Consider the following 23,179-nt stretch of genomic DNA (forward strand, 5'->3'; position numbering starts at 1 on the left):
AAAGAGTTAGCATTGCAAGTTAGCAATGAAGAAGTACCGGTTATGTAAAGTTATTTCTGAGAAGGTCTTTTGCAGTATGGCATGCTTTCTGTTTTCTTCTGGGCTTTGTATGAGCTGTGGTTTATCTCAGTTACATGGTATAAAACATCGCATTATTTAAAAAGGTGTTACCGAAGGCTTCCATGTTAATGCTGCAGCAGGCTTTCATAACCAGTATTTCCAGCAAAGAACACTTCTCAATAGCAGTCATTGCTTTAACTTTTTTGAGTAGGAACAATGGTAGATAGGTTTTATATAGTGCTTTAATGTGCAGTTTCTGAGTTTATCTTTTGGCTTTAACCCTTAAGGACAGTATATGACAAGATATTTCCAGCAAAGCCGTATTTAATACTAGCTGACACAGAAGGTAGTACAGCTCATCCAATTACATTAATCTGGCTGGAAACCGTTTACTGTTTCAGCTGTAAGTAGTTAATTTGAATTACACTTGGTATGCTGTTACCCTGCATTAATATTAGGGATCCTAATTTATATCTTGAAAAACAAGTCCTTATTGAGTATTTTCTCCGTGATCTTACGTGCTTGATTTCACCTCAGTATTTATATACTAGTTGTGTATTTATTGATGTTGTGGCCCAGTTTTACTGCTATTCAGTATTCTGCCATAGTTACTGGGAATCTGCTTGGTTCTATTTGAGTTCTTTACTTATTGCATCCATTTTATTGCAAAAAAGCTGTTAGTTTAAGCATTACAGTTGTATAAAGTAATAGAGTTGTTTCTAAGATACACAGATTCGGAAATCAGAGATGACGATGCAGATGTGATAAGTGTGTTTTGTAATATCTCCACTTGTTTGTTGAAATGGGGAAAAACTATTTTGTGGCACGGGGAAAAATATTTTGAGTAACATTTTAGTTTGTTGTTGAGTTTGGAATGCTTGATGTGAGATATTTGTAATACCTGTGAGTAACAAAGTTCTGTATCAAACAAAGCACTTCATATAGGCTTATTTAAAAGTATGATTATTAAGATATATTAGTATATTGTATCTCAGCATGATTTAAAAATGCAAGTAGAACAAATTAAATTAATGATGGTGACAACTATAAAGATGGATGCTAAGAACTGCAGTAGTTTAGAGACTATTAAATTATTTTTAAATTGCTGTCTTGTTTCTAGTGATTGCATCTATGAACTGGATTATATATTTGATTATTGTGTGAGTGATCCAGTTTGTGGAATACTAGAGATTCAAGTATTTACTATGTGTTTGTCCTAGTATATGTTCCTGAGAGGCATAAACATTTTGGATTATATGTAAGTAACAAAAAAACCCCAACCAACACACACACACACACACAAACAAACCCAAACAAAAAACCTTTGCAACAGGTTGGTATTAAATGAGTATTTCCAGCCTAATGGACTGATGCAAAATGTGTGTTAATGCTGAGCACATCTCACATGAGTTGGTTCCTGCATATGTATCACCTAATTCAAAACCTGAGTTTTTAGAAATTACAATAAAACCAAGTCCAATATAACTTCCAGAGCTGAAAATAAATTTTATTACAGTATAGGCTTTTCTTCTTTTTTATCTTCAATTTAAGACATGCCAAGAATTAACCTGTGTTTCCTGCCATTATCATTAGGATTACGTTCATTTAAATGACTTGGACTAAAATCTAGTTCTCTGGATGACTCCTCCAGATAGGAAGATCAAATTGTAAGCAGTATTCTTTCTCTTTTGTTTTTCTCTCTCTGTATAAATCTTTCTAGACTGTACAAGGTTATTTTTGATTCGCCCAGGAGTGAAGTTGCTTCACAATAAAGCAATCAAAGAAATCTAACATTCTGAAGTAAAAACTTGGCATTGAGGATTTAATTCCTAGAGAGGTATTTCAGGATACTGCTTGCAGGTTAAGATAAGAATATATTCTTGACACTTACTTGATTCAGTTTTGCTACCTTTGTTGCAGTTTATTAATTTACTTTGAAGCTAGAGAGTGGAAATACATTAAATAGTCTTTTGTACCAAGATCAAGTATCTCAGTTTATCAGTTACATATTTTGTTTGGGGTTTTTATGATATGAAAACAAATTTTGCTGTCACAATAAATCTTGTGATTTTTTTAAAGTGTGAATTGCCCGTTCTGCTGTGTAATAATTTTGCTTATTCTTACCAAGCATTTTGAAGCATTTGGGAAATAAATCCTTTATGTGACTGTTTTGTGATACAGAAGAACATTCAAAATTTAGTCAAACATATTTTGATAAATGATGTTTTGAACGTTTTAAATAATATTTGGTGTTTGTCTGAGGTTTATGGAGACAGTAGTTACAAACAAAAACCATCTATGACTGTTCTCCTTCACGGGAATGATACGTAGCTATCTTTAAACTCTTTAGATTTTCTTGCTTTCTTCCTTCTGAAATCATTCTCTTCAGAAAAAATGAGTGGCTGAGGAGTGGCTTTAATTTCCTGTTATATACTAAAGATGCATTGAATTCAGGTATTGACACAGATAAGAAAATTACTGATTAATTTTTATTTTGTTTTTGTTTATTTTCTTTCTGAAGGATAGGCATGGTTTTACACATTGGTATGTAATGATTTATGAAATAGAAAAAGAGATGTTTAGGGCAAAGGCACTTTATAATTTTTTCTCCCACAAAATCCTGATGTGTTTTTGATTACAAACTAGCATGCTTTAATCACTGATTTGAAAATGTTTTTGCTGGGATATAAAGTGTTAAGGCTTCCCAGATATGAAACACAGATTTTCAGTGGGTCTTCAATCAAGCTCATAATGTTAAAAAAACAAAGTTGGAACTCCCATATGCAATTAAATGGTTTCAGTTTTATAGTAAATGTAGTAAGAAAAGACGTAACAGTTTTATTCAGTGTAAAAGAAACAGTTTTGTGGTTTTGTCATTATGTCATGTTTTATTCAGTATTTGAGGCTGTTTCTCAGAATTTATGTAGCATTTTATGACAGTTCCTAGAACATCTATTATTTACTGAGATTTATCACTTATTGTTTAATATTTTTCTATTCTAATTCCCTGAGGACTTAGTGAAATGAGTACTTAGTAAAGACACAAGTAGTACTTCATGTTGAAGAAATTTACAAATAGCAGGGCTTTCCATGTGGGAAATAAAGAATGGGATGTGGCAGTGACACAAAATCTGAGAGGTTCCACATCTTCAGGCAAGAAAAAGACAGTGCCGCTTTCTTCTACTTACAGGTTGATGCGTAGTAAGGAGTGTTAGTTTTATAGGGTTCTTTGGTTGGAGCTGGATTTTGAAAGGGAAGTACTATGATTCATAGTGAATTACTGTGTTGAACTGCAATTGAATTTTGAACTACATCTCCAGTATATTGTTAAGCACTTTTTTTTACTGTTCTGCTCTTTATTATTTCTCATTTAGTAGGTTTCTTTCCTAATGACTTTTCAGTGTTACCAATCAGTTACTACACTAGTGTTTTTTCTGTGGTTGTCATCAATGGAACAAGCTGCTTTGCATGGAGTATAGAATTAACATAGTGCTTAAGATACTGTTAAATTGGTTACCCAAAGTGTTTCTTGATCAGGGCACAGAAAATGTTCTCAGTATCTGCCTATTGAGTAAACGGTGAAGTTAGGTCAGTAGGGTAAATTGTGCAAAAGAGGCTTGAAGAAGGCATTAAAAGGGAAGTAGCATATGGACAGGAGATGAAAAACCAGATTAGAAGATATTTAAAAAATGATCCTGAGAAATCATGAGAGGGAAAAAGTGTCCAAGGCGCTTCTGTTTCAATCACAGGTAAGATACCTAGATTGGATGCTTGTTTATCTGTACCTTTCTGGTCTGCACTGTATTTCAGTGTGCATACCCTTGTATTTTTATTAATTTACTCAGGAAGGAAATAACTGCAGAAGGTAGGTTCCTGCTGAACTACCTTTTAATTTTGACATTGGTTGTTCGATTGGCTTTCAAAAAGAAATGGATGCTGGCTGCTGTCAGTGTTGCCAGATGTGACCCCATCCTTCCATGGTTACTTCTGTCCCGAACGTGAGTACTATTTGTCTGGCTTCAGAAATACTTGCACTGATTGTGCTATAGATTTGCTTGCTTTCAGTATTGAACTCCTGCAGTGGTGGGGAATATATTTACGGAGCCCATTGTTTTTTAATACCGATGTAATTGGTATACCAGATTACAGAAACAGTATGAAATTGAGCTGTTCTGAGTTTGGGCTTTATGTGTGTTTTGGAAAGAATGAGAAACGTAACTATGACAGTTTAAAAATGTGGGGTTTTTTTTTTCAGTATGCTGAAATTTGTGCTCAGCTTTTGTACATGCAATTTCAGTGTCCAAATGTGCTGTAATAGGGGTGTTTTCTTGTTTTTAAAATCTAACTTTTCTAATGAAAGTGCATATGATTATGCTTAATTTACAGCACACTGATACCTGTTTCCCTTGCAATTTAAGGTATTTGGGAAGGAAAAATACCTTGTTAACCTGGAAGGGGAACAGTGTGTGTTTATATTACTTGATCTTGAAAAGAAAGTACATTTCTACTAGAAAAAAAAGTTTTATGAAAAATTTTAATGTTATTCTTGCAATACAGGTTATGATTCTGACATCTATAGTGAAATATAAGAGGAGTTTACTGTATACTTCTAGGGCTGTATCTTAAAAACTCTGTGGTAAACTCATACACAACAGAACTGTGCTACATTTTATCTGAGTAACAAAACCTTAAAAAATTCCATTGTTTTGAAGATGCCAGTAGTAACATCTGGTTTTAGTTTAAATGCTTTATTCAGTTATGTTAATGTTACTATGAATTTTGCTTTAGAAACAATGAGTGCAGTAGATTCTGTTGTGAATAGAGGATGATTTTTGTGGATTTGGTGGTGGTCGGTTTTTTTGTGTTTTGTTTTTGTTTGTTTGTTTTTCCCTAGGGTGTTACCTTTATCTGAAATAATGTTCCAGAGAAGATAGGAAGGCTCTAATTTACTGACATGTTAATTTCCTGTTAAATACATGGATCTAGTTTTATAATAGTTTGAAAAGTATTACTGCTGCTTGCAGCATATTTGTGAAGGGTAAAAGATGTGGCTTGTGTATTCTTTCTCTTGAACACTAAAATATTCACAGGTGAAACTGAAAAGGGAAGTTCACCTTAGGGTAGGACTTTTTACAGGAAAAATCCCCTTGTCTGTTGAGTTGACGAAACCAAACAACGTATGATGAATCAGTTAACAGCTAAGCCTTCCAGTTCTGTAAGTTTACCAGACCAGTCCCCAGCTATCTCTCATCTGAAGTATTGAAGACTATTGCTCCCATTTAATGAGAAGCGAGTGTCCTCAGAACAGTCTGTGTTGGTTATTTCTCTTAATATTTGCTGTCTTTCCTAAACAGTGAAAGGCTAACGATTCAGTTCAATAAAAAGGAAGAGTTGATCAGAATACCTGCGTATGGGTGTCTTACTCTGAGTGATTTAGAAGAGCAAGTATTTGTTGACAGTCTGTATAGTACAGTTATGTCTTTTGAATGCCAGTAGCAACCAATGTAAGGCGTATGCATTCATCGAGCTGATAATAGGAAATACATTCTTATATTCCAGTTGCATTCACTGTACATTCCTACATTAGGAATAGAGTCAGTACTCGAAACAGCTTTATCAGAGCTATGCTAAATTAAGAGATGCTGCATGGATCTCTGGGTCTGTGTTTAAAGGTAAAAGATTCACGTTTACCAGAAGGTCCAATGCATGTTATTTCTGTACCAAGTTTGTGTGGGTTTACTGTGTGTTGTAGTTAACACTTCCTGTGAGAAGTGATCTAAAAGTTAACACCAGGATACATGTGTTTTATTCCTGTGCTGCAAGTTTTATTTTACGAGTTTGTTTACTCCAATTACTGTTTAGAAATAGTGCCATGAAATGTATTTTGTTTAAGGAACTGTTGACTTGGGTTTAATATTCTAAATAACATGCACCTTTATTAAATGCAATATGAAGAAAGTTAAAAGGGATGTACCTTACTCTGTGTTGAAATGGTGAAGTTCTGCTGCTGATACTCAGTTCTTGGGTTCAGTGTAGGTATTTTTATATGATGTTTGTCCTGATTGTCAGAATGATAAACAGTATGATTCAACCCATACCAAACAGGTTTTTTCTTTCTACTTATTCCACCGACATAAGGCTTAGAAGTGCATCTTTAATGCAAAATACACCAAATTGACCCATCTCCGTGGGATTTGTGCACCCTACTTGTTAAACACTGTAGTTTTTAAGTCAGTAAAAAATGGTATCCTCAGAATGGTCTACTTAATAGCTGAGCAGATAAATATAGGGAAGTGATATTTGGATTACAGGGAAGTGGATACTCTCCCTTGTTTCTCGCCTCCCCCAGCCGGCAGAAAGTACTTCCTTGTTTTAAATTTGTATTGCTTGTTATCACAGTCATCTTGGCTTTTTGGTGAGTTCAGAGCTATGACTCTGTTACAGACTACACTATAGTTCAGAACTATAGTATAGACTCTGACTAAATTATATGCAAACTAGTAGTTATTTTACTTATGTCACAATTCAGTAAAACTCAGGTGGTAAGCTGCGTTTCATGGTAGTGCAGCTGGGCAGACTGTAATACAGTTTGTACAGAGTTGTGCATGTACATATAAGGGATGGAGTGTAATTTGACAAGCAATGACTGTGTCCTGCAAAGCAGTGGATGCGTGCTCATTGCAACAGAATGAGCAGCAAAGCTGCTGGTGGAACTTGTTTTCTTCTGAATTTGTGACGTTAAGGTATCTAGCTGCTGTGTAGTAATACTCCATTGGCAAAACCTTGGGCTTTTGCCTGTTGTCTCCTCTGTACCTCTCCCCTTGTTATCCCCCTGTTAATAACTACCTACTCTTGGGGAACCATTTTCCTTTATAGCATCAATACCCTTCCTTTCTTTTCTTGAGTACACTGTTCTAACTTCATTCCCACAGTATATGGAGAGAAAAAAGCAGTGGGTACTCTGCTTGTTAGATGCTATGCCAGACTGGCCAGAGCAGGAACTTAAGTTGGCAGTAGGTAAGATCTCTTTCCTGTTTCTCCAAGTTCTTGGAAAACAGATCCTTTAGAATGCAAACATAGATTGTCATACATGCAAGAGCTGGAGAGTATCAGGGCTGCTTGCTTATTCAGTCTCCTGTGGAGGCATTTTTAGTAATATTGTGGAAGTATCTGTAGTTTGTAGAGAGGCATTTAAAAGTTTTTAAAGTTTTCAGTAGTTTCACCAATGAATTGTTTAGTCATACACTGAAATACTCACCTTGTACACTGAGTGTCAAACCATGCAATAAACTTTTCTAAATGAAGAACGAAATTATTCTTTACGCAATTTTTCAAAATTAAAACCTCTTGCAGCATTGTTTTCCAAGTCAGGTACTTCGTTCTTGCAAGTGTTCTGCAGGCTGATGTTAGTCATGTTGCAAATGTGCTGGTTTTGTACAGAACTTCTGCTTCACGTGAGGCCTTGCATGACTATCAGTCATATAGCGAATTCAGTATTCTGCTGCTTTGTTGTTGTATAACCCTACTGCTTTAAACTCAGTGTTATTCCAGTGTTGCTGTAGCGATGGGATCTTCTCCAGGTGTTTCTTACAGTAAGCAACAGCATCTCTAAGCATTGTACCAACTATTATTTTTTTCCTGTGCTGCATCTTAACATGCTTACTTCATTTATGGTTAAACTTAGTCTTCCTTTCGCAAGTGACATAACTAGAACTGAAATCTGCCTGAGCTTCTGTCTGCTTATTAACAGCATTCAGCCACTCCCAGAAGACTGAGGGAAGTGCTTGCTTTCTGGCTTGGCTATGGTGAAAATAAGATTTCTTGGTATTATGGGGAATGGACATAATTATGTCCTTTGTATATACAAGGCAAGTGTAGTGCTGTCCCTCTGTTAAAGTGGCAACTGTTTTAATCCAGTAATGCTTGAAAATGTGTTTATATGATTTGTGATCTGCTGTTGTCTCGGCGCAGAGCTGTTTGAAAATGGCCTGATGTGTGTTAAAGCGGGAGTTAAGCTTAAAGCAGAACTAAGTGGAGAGTTACTGTTTCAGAATTAAGCTTTGGTTCAAATGCAAATAAGACTCAAGTATATTTTAAAGATCTGTATAAAGAGCATATGTGAAAAAAAATCTGGTTAAGTATTTTAAGCAAATTTCCTCACAATTAAAAGTAATGAGATTAAGGAGCTATTTGAAAGCTAAGTGAGTGGATTCTGATCCGGCTTTCAAAATAGGATTTCCTGGTATATACTTTATTTATGCTTGTATTCTACAAGCAGGGATGTATGGTTAATGCTACGTGCTCTGTGTGTGTGTGTATATTTTTCTCGAGTGGTGGTGGTTAGGAAATCCATTCTGTTTGCTTGAGACAGTGTCTTAACCTCCTTACTAACTCATAGCTAAAGGTGTTAAATGAAAGCTGATACGTACCCAAATCAACCAACCCTGTTTGTTGACGAGCAGAATGTGAATGGACTGCAGTGGGTAGCAGAGAGGAAGGATGCCTGTAACCCACCTTCTGGCTGCTGTGAGCTGTGTTGGTAGAGCTTCCTGAGGAAGAGGAGATGGTGCATTTAGGAAACAGCCCTCCTGGTGGAGTGAGGCAGGCAGAGAGCCTGCCATGGGAAGGCAGAGCAGGAGTTCCCCAAGATAAACAGAAAGCAGACCCATAGGTAAATTTGTGAAGAATTGAATTTTTCTTTACTTGTTTGCATGCTGATACAGGGAGGTAAATACACTGTTTTAATTCTTATGGACATGCCCATCCATTAACTGAAAAATTCTGGAGGTGATTTGTAAGCTGGACAAACAGGAGTTGTTGTTGAGATGCCCTCTTGTCTTAACATGGGTGTAGTGTCCCCGCTGTGAACTGTTTCAATCAGTTTGCTCTGCTGGTAGAAAACAAACCGTGTTAAAATCTAATCCTCAGTCCAATTGGTACGTTCGGTTGCATGGGTGAACTGGAGTGCACAGCTGTAATCTCTAATGTCTTTCAGCTGATCTGCTGATCTCCAGATGCAGAATTTGATTCTGTTGTAGTTCTGGCTGCTCATTCCAAAAGCGCTCACAAATGTTTCTGCTGCTGTTCTCTGTGGTAGATTGCTGCCCTTTCCTGGAAAATAAATGTGTCTGTCACACCTGTGAAGTTGTCAGCTGCCAAACAAGACATCCCCTCTTGCCAGACCTGACTTTCTGTTGGAAGTATCCAAAGCTTTCCTTTGCTGCTGGTCTGAGGACATCTTTACAGAGGAAAGCACAGACTTCGTATTTCACTTCCTCAATTGTGGCTCTCCATTTTTAGCTTCACTCCAGAATCCTGACTTGCTGTATACATTATCTTACAGCATGGCTAGGTCTCCAGCGGTTCAGTCCTACCTCTGAGTTGTTTGCTCACTTTACCATGCAGACATTTTCCTAATCATAGAAATTGACTTTTTAAAATCAAAGTTGACACTGGTATTGCTTTTAAAGAATATATACAGAAGTTCAACAGGCAAATGGATTTCACATACTGCGTTCATGCTATGAATTTATTAATTCTTTATCCCTTAGAGCAAAGTAGTCTTTCATGCAGCTAAAAGTAATTTTTTAATTCCCATTGTTTTGCATATTAGAACTTCAAGTCTGCATTTCTAGCCAATTTTCTTAATTAATATTTTCAAGCTACGACATGTGGTTTAATGTTAACACAAGTCTCTCAGTTTTTGCAAGCAAAATAACTCCGTGTCCTGAAGGTCAGCCTTGTTGTCAGAAGTTCTTTTTAGGAAATACTTTTCCTTTTCTTGTCTCCAAAAGACTACTAGATTTTCTTCATACTATCCTGCCTGTACAGTCTATATTGAACTTTTTTTGTAATATGAAGTAGTTTAGTTCATGTATATGCACCACTAACTTTTTTTATCTTAATTTCTGAGTGCCTCTGCTCTATTTCCAGTGTCGGTATGGCTTTTGATGTTGTTGCTCTGAACCATCTCATTGATATTAATCTTGTAGTCTATAAAATGTTTAGTCTTTGTTTGCTCACAGCCACATTTTTTCCACTTTTAACTGTAATACATAGATTGTTTGCAGAGAGGAATGAGGTATGATTTGCAGGTTAATCTGGAAGATACAATCCAGAACTCACAGGAAGCAAAAAAGCAAGACACTCTCTGTTTTGTTCTTTATATGGAAACAGCTCGTTTGTTAGTTTTTAAATGTAAAACTAACAGGATGTTTGAAAAGCATAAACTAGTTTAGCTGGAAGCAGTTCTTGTCTGCCTGTTAGGAAGAAGCACATTGCAGTTTTAAGGAGAAAAGACAGACCAGAAGACCAGATTGATAATTATAAAAACAAGCAGGCAGGAAGAGAGAGAAGTGTTAATCAGTTCAGGCAGTAAAACAGAAGAGCTATTATCCTAGGATAGAAAAGGAAGCAGGAATGCATAAGCATAGAGAAAAAAGTAGAAAACAAAAACAGTTGGGCACTGAAGAGGTTTAAAAGATCAGAAAAACTGAAATGTATTGTTGGAATTGTAGCATATGCTAATTAAAATACAAATTTATAATTAATTGTCCTGAAGACAAATAGGGAAAGGTGTACTACACTATACTGGTAACATGGTTGAACCCCAGCTGGCAGCTAAGTACCACACAGCCACTGGCTCACACCCCCACCCTGCCGCTCCCCACCCAGTGGAGGAGGACTGGGAAAAAGATAAGAATAATAATTGAAATAAAATACAAGAATTGTAATGAAAAGGAGAGAGAGGAAGAGAGGAATAACACACACACAAAATCCCAACAAACCAAACCCAAGTGACACACAATACAGTTGCTCACCTCCCACTGACCGATGCCCAGCCAGTCCCCCAGCAGCGATCGGCAGCTCCTGGCTGGCTCCCCCCAGTTTAAATACTGAGTGTGATGTTCTGTGGGATGGTGTATCCCTTTGGCTAGTTGGGGTCGGTGCTCCTGGCTGTGCTCCCTCCCAGCTTCTTGTACACCTCCTTCACTGGCTGAGCACAGGGAACTTGAAAAGCCCTTGATTCAGGGTAAACACTACTTTGCAACAACTAAAATATGTTAGTGTGTTATCAACATTCTTCTCATACTAAATCCAAAACACAGGACTGCACCAGCTACTAAGAGGAAAATTAACTCTGTCCCAGATGAAACCAGGACATGTATTTTATGTCCAATTATGGTTCCCATAGTTTTTAGTGTAATGCAGCAAGTAGTTGTTTACACAGACACTGTAAATGTAACACATTTTTTGTTAATGTAACTAATAATAACTGTAAATAATAATGTTAATGTAACACAGCAAGTAGTTCTTTACACAAACACTGTAAATTGGTCTGTTGCTGTTTTTTTTTAAATACATGAATTTATCTGCAGTTCTCTCATTCATGTAAAATGTTGAATAATTTGTATTTAAGGCCTTGACCTTTATTTAAAAATAATTGTAATCATTAAAAAAAAGCAAGCTGCATAATATTTAATAGAAATAGCTCATATTTAAGGAGAACAGTTTGATAAAATCTTAAGATGCCAAGTAGTTGCTGTAACTGTTTTGTAACTTACAGTACTTGAACAGAATTGGGTCTTTTTGTGTTCTGCAGTACAGCTGATGTAGGAAGGAAGAACATTATGTAGAGTTTAACCTGTCTTTTCAATTTATTCATAATTCAGGTCTATTTGAGAAACCCTCACGGAATTTAGTAGAGTAAACAAGGACTGCTGTGATCGATGTTGAGTTACATCATTAGCCATATTTTCTCAGTCTGATTACTGTGGGCTTGCAGTTGTGTTGTTAAGTAATTTGTTGCTTTTCCTAAAGTGATAATAAAATACAATGTTTCCATCCACAAATGCACTGAGGTTTTTTTGATGCCAAATGTTTTGGTCTTTTTTCCTGAACATGACCTGATTCCTGCTTTTCCATGCTTTGAACAATTTCTTTGTGGAATCTTATTAGGGCATAATATGTATTTCCTTATACTGGACCCCATAAGTGTTAAGAATTTAGAAAGCAAAATATGGCATCGAACTTTTAATCCCCCACTCACTGAATCAGAAGCTCAGACTGGTGATGCTATGCAGCCTGGAGAGCAAGGAACTGAGGGGGAAAAACCTACTCTTGTGCCCGTGCTTCAAAACTGCAAGTAAGATCACTTGAGTAACTGCAGACTAAAATTGTGGTCAGATAAAATTATGGAATGAATGATGTACAATTCAGTCAAAAGAGAATAAAATGATGGTAGTGTAATTATTGCAAAGTGTCATGATTTCAAATAAAATGTTTTATTAATATATTGTAAAGATACTGCAGATTTATTTAATTACAGTAATTAATTGAGATAGCTTGCTTAAACTTGTAAATTGATGTAGTTTTATGTTTAATGTGATTTGTAAGGCTTTCAGCTGTGTTGCCTGGAGATCATTGAAGATGAGACTAATCAGCAATAGCAGTATACTAGACTTCACGGTAAAAGAATCATTCAGTAAAATGGAAATTTTTTTACAGGATTTGATACCAAAGTCCTAGCTTTTAATGCAGGTAGAAAAGCTTTTCCAAGTCGATGAAGCTGGGAACATTAAACCCTTTAAAAATCTCAGTCTGGTTTAATGCCTTTTATTTGGTACTTCCGTACACAACCGTTTCTGGACTAGCTATTGATAGTCTTAGGAAGACTACAGGTTTGGTATTTATGCTGTAGTGTTCCCTCCATGCTCATCCCTCTGAAGATATCCTCACATGTTTTTATTGGTTCTTGAGGCTCGTTTGAGGAAAAAACAGGTGTAAGAGGGGGAGAGCAAATCTTGAGTTTAACCCAGGAAAGGCTGTTTTGTCTTTGGTGCAGATTTGATTCAACTTGGCTCCTTCGATGCTTCAGCTGCTATTACCTGGTATCTGCAAAAAACTGCTAAGTTTACAAGTACATTGTCCCATGGTTCTAGTAAATAATTTGGAAGTAGAATTTAGGGAGGTAACATTTATTTTGGAATAGTCCGTATTGGCCTACTACAAAGTTTTTGTGGAGTGACAGATTTGTTTGTTTATAATGTAGGGGCTTTGGGACTGCATTCCAGCTTTGGAGTGGGCAGTTTTCACTTAGGGCCAGCATCCATTAACTGACGTTAATCAGTTTCTTAAAACTGCAGCTGGCTGTTCTTGGAAGTTTTTTACACAGATTGCCTGCTCAGCTGCTAAGGGGTGTGAGAAGTGACTAGGCAAACAGCAGTACGTATTTGCCTTGGAATTTTGTTGAGAACATACTCTGCTATCAAGGTAATAAACAGCCAGATACTGTATTTGCTGATCTTCAGTTAACGCAGTTGTCACCCTTCTTGTAAAGGAGCCAGCCAAATTAATACAGTGATACATTTATTTTTAAATTCCAGGCTTAAATTCGATTGCAGCTATTTGGTCCATTTTCTCCTCTGTACAGTATTGCCTGATATTTATCCTTTTTTCCATTTAAGATACTATTTGTCTTGGCTTGTGTCTCAATGTGGAAGATTTTTCTGCTTGTGTTCCTGTATGAAAAGGAAACTTTTGCTTAATTGAGTCCCAGAACTCAAATATGGATGCTTCTGGAGAGAAGTGGAAAGGACCACCAGTAAATCTGTGGCTCACCTCTAGAAGCCTTTCTGAAAAGGCCATTCCTTTCTGCTCATTCTTTGATGCTGCCTTCATCTTCTGCTGCTTTATCTCAGTGTCATTACCGAGCAGTGTAGGGTGATTTTTCTGACTGTGGACTTTCATTCACTGGTTTACTGTTTATAGAGAATTTGAAAAATAGTGAAGCTGATGTGTTTTTAATTTTCTTGATCTGTTAATTGAGAACTCTGTTCTACAGCACACGTGACCTATAGAGAACTTAAGAGACATTATCAATATGTCTAATTTAATCCAATAAATCAATGTTTATATTAGAGTTTATAGTGTTTTAATTTTTAATACAAATCCAAAAATAGTTGTGCGTGTGTGTGTGTATATATGTATATATATATATATATATATATATATATATATATATTCCCTTCCCCCCCCAAGCATCCAACTTCGGTCATTCGTGATCCAGTTTTCAAAAAATGCTTTGGTACTTCTTGACAGTATTATTTTTTTTATCCTTCGTACTGTGTGCTTCATTCTAAGAGACTGCATAATGTAATTGTGGACCAAAAAATGGCAGTGAAGCCAGTCGTTGTGAAGCTGTCTCGCTCTTCAGAAGAGTGGAAACGTACTACTGCCTTTTTTTTTTTCTTCTTCTTTTATTCCAGTAAATGTGGACTAATGGCCCACTAAATTAGGATTTCCATTTCTTACCTAGGAGATCATTAATGCATCCATGAGTAGATGGCAGTAATGGTGGAGGAGCTGGACTAATGCAGAAGTCTGCAAAGTGGTGGAGAAGTTGTTTTGTTTTTTTTTTTTACATGGGCTTTACTCCATTCAGGTTGTTCTGTGTATGTTCTGTGCCCTCATACAGGGAGGGAAGAAATTCTGTCTTCCCTTGAGGGTGGGCGGTGGGATAATCCTACAAAACTGCCTTTGCACAGAGCGTGCTGTTTCTAGAATTAGATGAAGAAGCAGAATCGAGGAAAGGAAGTTGGCACTCAGTCAGTGTTAAAATACTTCTAGTAAAGTGTGAGGGGAGAATAGCATATCAAAGGTACCTACTTTTTTCCATTCCAGTTTCGTATTAGTAGCAGAGAATTAATTTTGACCAGAGGAGTCCTTTTTTGTTTGAACAAAATATTTGCAACGCCATCCTCTCTAGTTACATGTTTGGAAACATAAGTAATGTGGTGTTCCATAATGCTAATGAAACCTTAGCAGCAAATGAGAGCTTTGTGGACTAAAGAGCCTAAGTAGGACAGCAAAGGCTTTATTCTGCTGTACACTGAAGGAAGTCAGTTCTTTTAATGGTCTTGGATGTTGGCTCTGTGCCAAAAGCACCTTTTGGAAACAACTTCTGGATGCTAGGTTAGTGCTGTCAGTGATTACCAAAATGAGCGGAATATAAAAAAGAAAGTAATCTTGAGATTGATGATGTATTTTTATGCATATATGCAACAGGGGTTTGACACTACAGCATGGTAACAGTGTCCCTCTTCCCACACACAAACGATGGACATGTAACTTTTCTAAAAACAATAGCAGGAAGGTCACTTTATTTGACCAAAGATATTTAATGTGGAAATGTCCAGTTGGTGTAAAGTGAGTGCATCAGAACAATAAGAGATAGAGGTTGTGGTTTCCCAGATATATTACAATCTTGTATTTAGTCCTTCTCCTGTCTCTTGGCTGTTCATAGGGTTCTCTGGTGAAACTGATCAGAGGAAGTGGTTGTGGTTTTGGTGGAGAGAATAATGCAGATGCACATGGCTGGTGGTGGAACGGGATGGATGCTTTTGGTTGGCAGTACTTCCATGCCATTGGATTGAGTGTTCAAGGCACGAAGGCCATGGTGGTTAGTCCATAGTATAGGATACTAAGGGCTGCAAGGCAAGATCTGAGAGCAACCTGAATCCTGTCAAGTTGTTTTTATTATTATTATTATTGCTGGTAGTATATAGTTACGTTGTCTTGGTATCTCTTTTAGTGAATGCATTTGACTTGAGTCTTAAGCCCTGCAGCATTTTATGGCATTTTTTGATTTAGTTTCAGACCATCCTACTGCATGCTGAAATTGAACTTAAATTGGTAATACTAAAGGTCAACATAATTCATTAGGTTCAGGCAAGTTACTGAATCTGCAAGAGACAGCCTCTGATAAACACTCCTTATAGTTTTTTGTGTAAGGTAAATCAACTTTGCCTTCAAGTGCTTGCTTTAGATTTTTTTTTTCTTTTCTTCTTCTTTTTCTTTTTTAAATTTGCCATGAAGCATGTTTGGATTCAGCATATACATGACACAAACTTTGATGTTGCAGTTACTCGTCTTTTTGGATTACTCAGTAACTGTTAAGAAGAGTTTACTGTAAATGCTGTTGTAAGCTGAAAAGCCTCGGTTTTGTCACTGGCAGATTTTTAGCATAAAATACAAATACGTGCTAGGCTAAAAATATTTGCTAAGCTGTATTTTGTACTTTTATTCATTCCTGCCTCTAGTTCCTAACGCTTATTTCCACTTGTTTTTTGAAATTTCAACTTGTCCTAATTGATGTATCTTCCACCTGTTCATCAGTACAGAATACAGTGAAAGATTGATGTTGAAGATGATTTAATGTATTAAAAATCCCCACACTTTTTTTGGAAGTGTGGTGTATTTTTGACTGTTTCTCCTCTTTGTTTTGCGTGTTAACTTTGCTATAGTTTTCTTAATGGCTGAGGACAGGTTTGCTTGCTTTGGCATCTCTTGCTAGAGCTGATCATGATCTGTGGATATAGATTTGCTTTAATAAATGTTTTTCATAGGCAGACTACACCCAACTTAGTCATGCAGCTATAATTTGTATTCTTTTTCTTTCAGTGGGTAATTGTAAGAGTGAAAGTAATTTTCTGTATCCAACGAAATTACAATTTCTTGTGTTTTACAGCTGCCAAACACATCTCTTCTGTGGAACGGTCTCTTACTTACCTAATACTGATATTTGGTTGTATCTTTGTTATCTTGGTGGAGGAGATCCACTTTAGAATTAAAAGGGGTTTGGGGGAAAAAAAGACACGTTTGCATTCTGAAAGTGATCAAAGACTGCATACAACCTAAAATGCAAGTATTTAGAGCTGGTTTTACAGAAGGAGGTAGATCTGTGCCTGCACATACAGCTTATTGTTAAGCTGGTGTATATATACATATACACACATGACTTGATTTATAACTTGGATAATTTCTATCCGAGTAGCGAGCCTTCCTTCACAGCACAACTCGTAAATAAATCATGTGTCATTTCTGGTGCTGCCGTGAGTAACTAATTCTGGCTATTTTTGTTCCCTTTTGTTTTTATAGGATCAATTTGATAACTTGGACAAGCATACACAGTGGGGCATTGACTTCTTGGAGAAATATGCAAAATTTGTAAAAGAAAGGATAGAAATTGAGCAAAACTATGCAAAACAACTGAGGTAAGAATTTTGTCTTTTTAAAAGAATCTTACCACTTAAAATCACTATATCAGATGATAGGCAAGTATGTAATGTGGTTAATGGCCACTTTCCATTTATAGAGTGAATTAGATCACTAGTTCTCTTCATGACAGACAGGTTGTTCTTTACCAGTCCAAAACAGAAATTATCTTTGGGTGTGCACTTGCTTGCTTGTTTTCATTATCTTCCCTCCCTATCTTCTCACCCACCCTTCAAATCTTTGAACTAAAAAGATTTAGGACTTAAAAGTTCAAGATTCAATACAAAATAAAACCATACTAATATTTTTCCACAGACTATCAGGCTCTTTGTTGTAAAGTGCATTATCCGTGTCTACGTTTTTCTGTGTGTGTGTTCAACCAGTTTCAAGTCCCTGCTACTAAGTAATTTCTCATATTGGATTGGCAAAAAACACTACATTGTGTTAAGAAATCTGATTGAAGTCATAGAGTAGAACTTGAGAAAGCAGCAGATCTTCCTGTCCCTAAAGTGCACCCTTTCCGTAGCTGGTCCTGTCCTTTTGGGAGAGACTGTAACCCAGCCACCCTTTGTCTTAACTCTCCAGTCTGCTTTCTGCTGGTGCTGAGTGAAACGTCTTTTAGGTCCAATAGGAATTTCCCCTCACAGATTGTACATGAGTAACCGCAATGGAAAGGCAGAGAAGAACATTCTTCAGAATAAAGTAGGGTTGATTTTTACCAAAAGGTGCACACAGTACTTGAAGAACAAGATTTAAAATAAGTCACTCCTGTGAACTTGGCCTTCACCACAGTCTTTGCTGTCTTGAGTCTCTCCGGAAATTCAGCTGAAGCTGCTGCCTAGCTGTTGTCAGACTGAAACTGGTAGCAACTTCTCTCCTGTGGTGTCTTCCATCACCTCATCATTGGAAAACTAGATTGTCACCAGTTACAGAGTTGAGGAATTGTTCCTCATAAATGCAGTAATGAGGTTCACAGGTGAGGGTATGGATGTTCTTTGTCCAGGCTGCTCTTTTCCTTTGTGGTTTCTTTATCAGTTTCTTTTGATCTAGTTGTGTATATTCACCTAACATAATACCCCATTACTTTACTGAAGAAGTTTTTCTCTTAAAAGGAAGGAAATAAATATCACTTTTCCAAAGCTGGTGTAGAAGAACTTCAGGAGGTAAAGGAAAGTTTGAAGCATGCACAGCACCAGTTCACAGCCCAGTTTTGATTTGTTTTCAGTTGTCTGTTTAAAAATGGAAATGTGTTTTTATTTGCACAGACCTATCCAGATCTTTTCCTGAAGTAGTATGAACAAATGCTGTTTTGCTTAATTATATTTAACGGTTCATTCCACAGCTAGCAAGATGAGAGACCACATTATTACCCCAGGATCTGACTAAAAATAGGAAGTCTCTGTTCAGCATTTTACTCTCTTGGGGCAAAACTATTGATTTTTCTTAAAGTATCTTTGCAAAAGAGTTATGTCAAATACCCTTTCTGCCAGATGACTGGACTGACTGTCCATGTGCAGTAAGTATGACAGTTCTGGGAAGCACATGTCTTGCTGCACACGTGTTGTAGAGTGCATGCATGCACTTCCTGACTGCTGCCAGCGAGGGTCTGGGCAGCCCACACCTGAGAGGTGACTGATTTTCTGCCAGTAGACCTGTTCATGAAGCTGTTCTACCGATATTCTTACCTGTGTATTCCTTGGGGGAGAATTGATTTTTAGTAGTGAATGTCTTGTGATAACAACTTGATTTCAGCCATCGTTGCTTTTGAGGACACTCAACTGTTCTTAACCTTGCAAAACAGTCATGAGGCCCCAGGAAACATTGAGATCTAGCAAAATTTATACCTCCAGAACCAGCCATCCTGCAGCTTGCTCCTGAGAGGTTCTGAAAGAGAAGATCTGTGGGATGGACTATGTTTCTAATGAATTCTAATGCTGGCAGCATATGGCTGTGAGACATATCAATATCTGTGATAGAAACTTCTAGTTGATCATCGTTTTTTCCTTTTGTAATGAAATAAAATCTAAAAAAGTGTGTTGAGAATCTCTTCATAATGAATTTATAACTGAGATTTATTATTCACTTGTTTAGTAGATGTGTAAACAGTATGGTGAGTGGTCACCTCTTTGTACTTCTATAGCTCTTTTAGTACTTGGATGGGAGACCAAGGAAAAACAAGTTTACTGAGGGAGATACTACTAGTAATGTATGTTGGCACTTTTCTTCTGTCTTGGTTTCAGTGTAGGCCACGAACATTCTGCTGAGATTGTTGATGGATCTTATTCTCATATACTTAAACCCAAGGATGAACATTTCATAACAGTTTTCATAAATTAGAGTCCATGTCCTGGCAGAAATTCACATTCACTTTATGTATACCCTTGCATTTTGATAAACTTTTTTTTGATACTGTCACAACTTAATGATGAGACTTTCCCAGATGCAACAGCTGTTGAATCTTCTGAGGAGGTGACAAGTCATGCATGTACAGCATATGAGTAGCTGTTCAAGTGACCTCACTGTATTCTTACTGTATGCAGTTATTGCAGTTTGTGGTTGCCGAGTAATTCCAGAAATAACTTGTGAGAATCCTGTGCAAATGCTGGTTTTTGGTTGCAAGTAATTCTTTGCTATTCTTCTTTAATAGGCAGTTTTTGATACTCAGAAAAAGTGTAAGAAAATTTGAAACCATTGAAGAATCCTCAAGTGTCTACAGAGAAAAAAACTCTAGAGAGCTTATCTTGTCTTTGCAATATACTTTGTTCTGAAAAAAAGCAACTATAATTTGATCTTTTTGAGCTAACTTAAAGGCAAACATTGTTTTGCGTAGCTTAGTTCTCAACTAATGTATTGTGGTACCCCAAGAGTTGTGAGGGTAATTACAGGTCATTACTGAGTTACAGGGATGTGAATCAGTGCAAACATATTGCAATATACGTTGTAAATGAATCAATTTCATTTTAATTATATGAATTTAATTTGTTCTTACTTTATAATTGAAAAATATAGTTTAAAAATGTGCTAATTTACTGGGCTCTTGGCCTAATTTTGTAATTGAATTCTCAGATGCTGTTCTTGATCAGCATTGTTGCTTAAAAGGGGTGAGGCAAAGGTCTGTTTTGTTTGCTTGCTCTTCATCACACACAAAATAACTCCCTTTTTGTTGCATTATGACACTTGAGAAGACAGAGGAGTTCCTCTTCCTGTAGTGTTGGGCAGTAATACAAGTTATACCTGCAGCTACAGGTGAAACTGTCCTGCGGAATAAGATTTCGGAATTTGGTCAGCTTCTCTACTGTCAAGTTTAAAGAAAATAGCAATGATTGTTCTTGAACAATATGAGTGTTTCCCTTTAAAATTGTGTTGTGATCTCTGGAGATGTCTAGTTAATCCAGGCAAATGTATTTTTCATGTTTCTTCTGCATACTGTTGTGTATAAGTGGGATTTTTTTCTGAATATGGTATTAATATATGCATATGTCTTGTCAAATTGAGACATAGTAAATGCATTTTTATATGCAGAATCTTGGAAATGTTATTGAAAATGGGTGTAGCTCAAATGTGAAGTTGTGGACACAAATTATGACCATATGTGTTCATTTCTCAAATCTCTTCCTTTGATTGGAGCTGAGAATTTACGTTACTGATTATTACACAAATGTGGATGTGACAGGGTCTTTTTTTTATACTGATGTTTCTGCAAGCTAAAACATATAAATTCTTAATGGTTCCAGGAATATTCAGTTCTGTAAACTCAAATTCCATGTTGCAATTTGTAAAGATTCATCTCTTAAAACTCTTTCCGATGACGTTACTAAATACGCTTTATTGTCATTGCTTTCACACATTCCATGGTACTGATATGCAATCACCAAAGCTGTCAAAAAACCCTATTTGGAAGTATTACTTTACATATAAATAGGAAATGCTGTTAAGTACTTATTACGGGGGTTTTTTTTTAGTAACTTACGAAAGCAGACTTCAGAGTTTGTTCCCAGGCTCATTTGTAACGTGATGTAGAGGCTGTGGAGGTCTAGTATAAGCAGATGCCGCAGTACCTGAGCTGCTGCCTTAACACAGATTCTACCATGTTGATGCTGCTGCCCCCGTTCTTTACATGCTGTATTAATTGACTGAAGAAAACTTGGTTTTTATAAACACAATTTTTGTACAGATGTCTAAAATTTTATGTAGATATTTTATGTACATGACTGTAAAAAAAATGGATTTATTAACTAGTTTGCTTTTTGAAACTTCTGGCTACTTGACTGAGGTACTACTTCTCTTACAAATCGGTAATACAGTCTAGGCTGCTATCGCACTAGTGTTGACCTGAGACCAATTTATAATGAGAAGAGAGGTTGATAAAATTACAGGGGCAGCACAATTGGATGTGGTTAGTCCTGCATGAAGTCTGCTTCCTGATGGCTTTAAGATGGAGTGTGGTAGAAGTAGTCTAAACTGTACTTCCAGAGCTTATTAAACTGTCATCAACCTACACTTTGCTAAGGAAGTATAGAGCAGTTTATTTTATAGATTTGGTTCAGTTCTGATAGTCTGAAATGACTTCTGCAAATTTTCTTCTAAACTAGTCCAGATCCATACTTGGATTGTGAGGGTTAGACACGTTTAGATAAAGTGTTAGAGAGTATTATGCCCCCTTGAAGTGTGAACTGGCTCCTCTTTGAAATAACACTTCAGTCTTCAGATCCACTCTCCTACTAGCAGCTTGCCAACCTGTGCTTTTTCAGATATCTAAATCTAATTTTTCTGTTTTTTCTAAGTGTTGGTGTTCACTTCTTGGAAAAGCCATTTATGCCTCATTGTTCACGTGAACACTGGCTTTTTCTTTGAACTTTAAATTCTGCATTTGCTTGTCATTTCATATATGTTGACTTTGATTATTGTACCGTAACTCCTGATCACACAGTGTCTCAAAACTGCATGTTCCTGTGATACTAAGGTAGACAAGACTGACTAATGAAACTGACTTCTGTTGGGAGAAAGAATTACATAGTATTTTTGTCTTCCTAGAAGTAGTAAACAGTTGCATTAAAAAGTGAAACCAGAACAGAGATCGGCATGCTAGTAAATAATCTGTATTTGTGACCCTTCTCTCCTGCCACTTCAAACTAACTGTGTATTAGTAAGTGGTTTCTTTTCTCATTTTTAACACCTCTGAAAATCTTCCCTTTAAAAGGCTTCTGCATGGTTGCTTAGCTACAGCATCGTATACTTGTTATGCATTTCACCTTCTGAATAATAAGGTGAATTTTAGGAGTTTCCCATTTGTTAATAGGTATGGAGGAGCAAAGCAGAAATGTAAGGGAAAACGAAACATGGGAAAGTTACTTAGTGAAATGATTGTTTGGGGTTTTTTTCTTGGGTTTATGCATTTTCCAATCAAAATGTCTGGATTTAATCCCTACCAAGTAGAATGTTGCAAGAGGCGGTGGATTACTGGTGATAGCGAAAAGAGATTCTTGCTTTAACTTCAGTGAGAAAGTTCTTACAAAATGTGTAGATAGATTTTACAAAGTCAGTGTTTATTTTGTTTCTTAGTACATATTGATATAAAACGGACTTGACTATTTTATTATAGTGGTTCTTTCTGGTTGTAGTCTCTTGAGGGTATGGAAGGAGTTAAAGGGTCTGAGCTTCTAGTTCCACAGAGATTCCCTGCTCATATTTTGGTATATACTTCATGACTGAACATAGTCTCGCTACTTGTACCCTTGTACCGTAGAGATAACGTGACTTCCAAATAAATTGATTTGAGAAATTGCACAAGGTTATTTTAGACGAAAGCAGGATTAGCACCCTTGTTTTAATGATAAGGTAGTTCATAGTTCCTAACAACAAGAGTTATTATAGACGGACAGTGGGAATGAAATACAAAACATGCATGTGAGGCTTTGTTTCACAGAACCTTCTGTTACTCCTCCTCTCCTTTTCTTCTGTAGCACTGGGGATGTAGATTGCTTTATATAGTCCACTTCATTGCTGCTTTTTGGGCTGTATTAATAATTAGTCTAAGAAGTCAATGGCCAGTTTCTCAATTACT

At 36.6% G+C, this 23,179-nt stretch overlaps 1 protein-coding gene across 3 annotated transcripts in view; it reads left to right on the plus strand.

Moving 5' to 3' along the window:
• FNBP1L (formin binding protein 1 like) overlaps positions 1 to 23,179 on the plus strand; it is a 59,540-nt gene that overhangs the window by 13,019 nt on the left and 23,342 nt on the right. For all 3 annotated transcript variants that reach the window (XM_056356111.1, XM_056356115.1, XM_056356110.1), the window contains exon 2: positions 16,999 to 17,114. In XM_056356111.1, the coding sequence (XP_056212086.1) occupies positions 16,999 to 17,114 (116 nt within the window). The remainder of the gene's footprint in view (positions 1 to 16,998; positions 17,115 to 23,179) is intronic.

This window comes from Falco biarmicus, chromosome 11 (genome assembly GCF_023638135.1).
Source record: "Falco biarmicus isolate bFalBia1 chromosome 11, bFalBia1.pri, whole genome shotgun sequence".
NCBI lineage: Eukaryota > Metazoa > Chordata > Aves > Falconiformes > Falconidae > Falco > Falco biarmicus.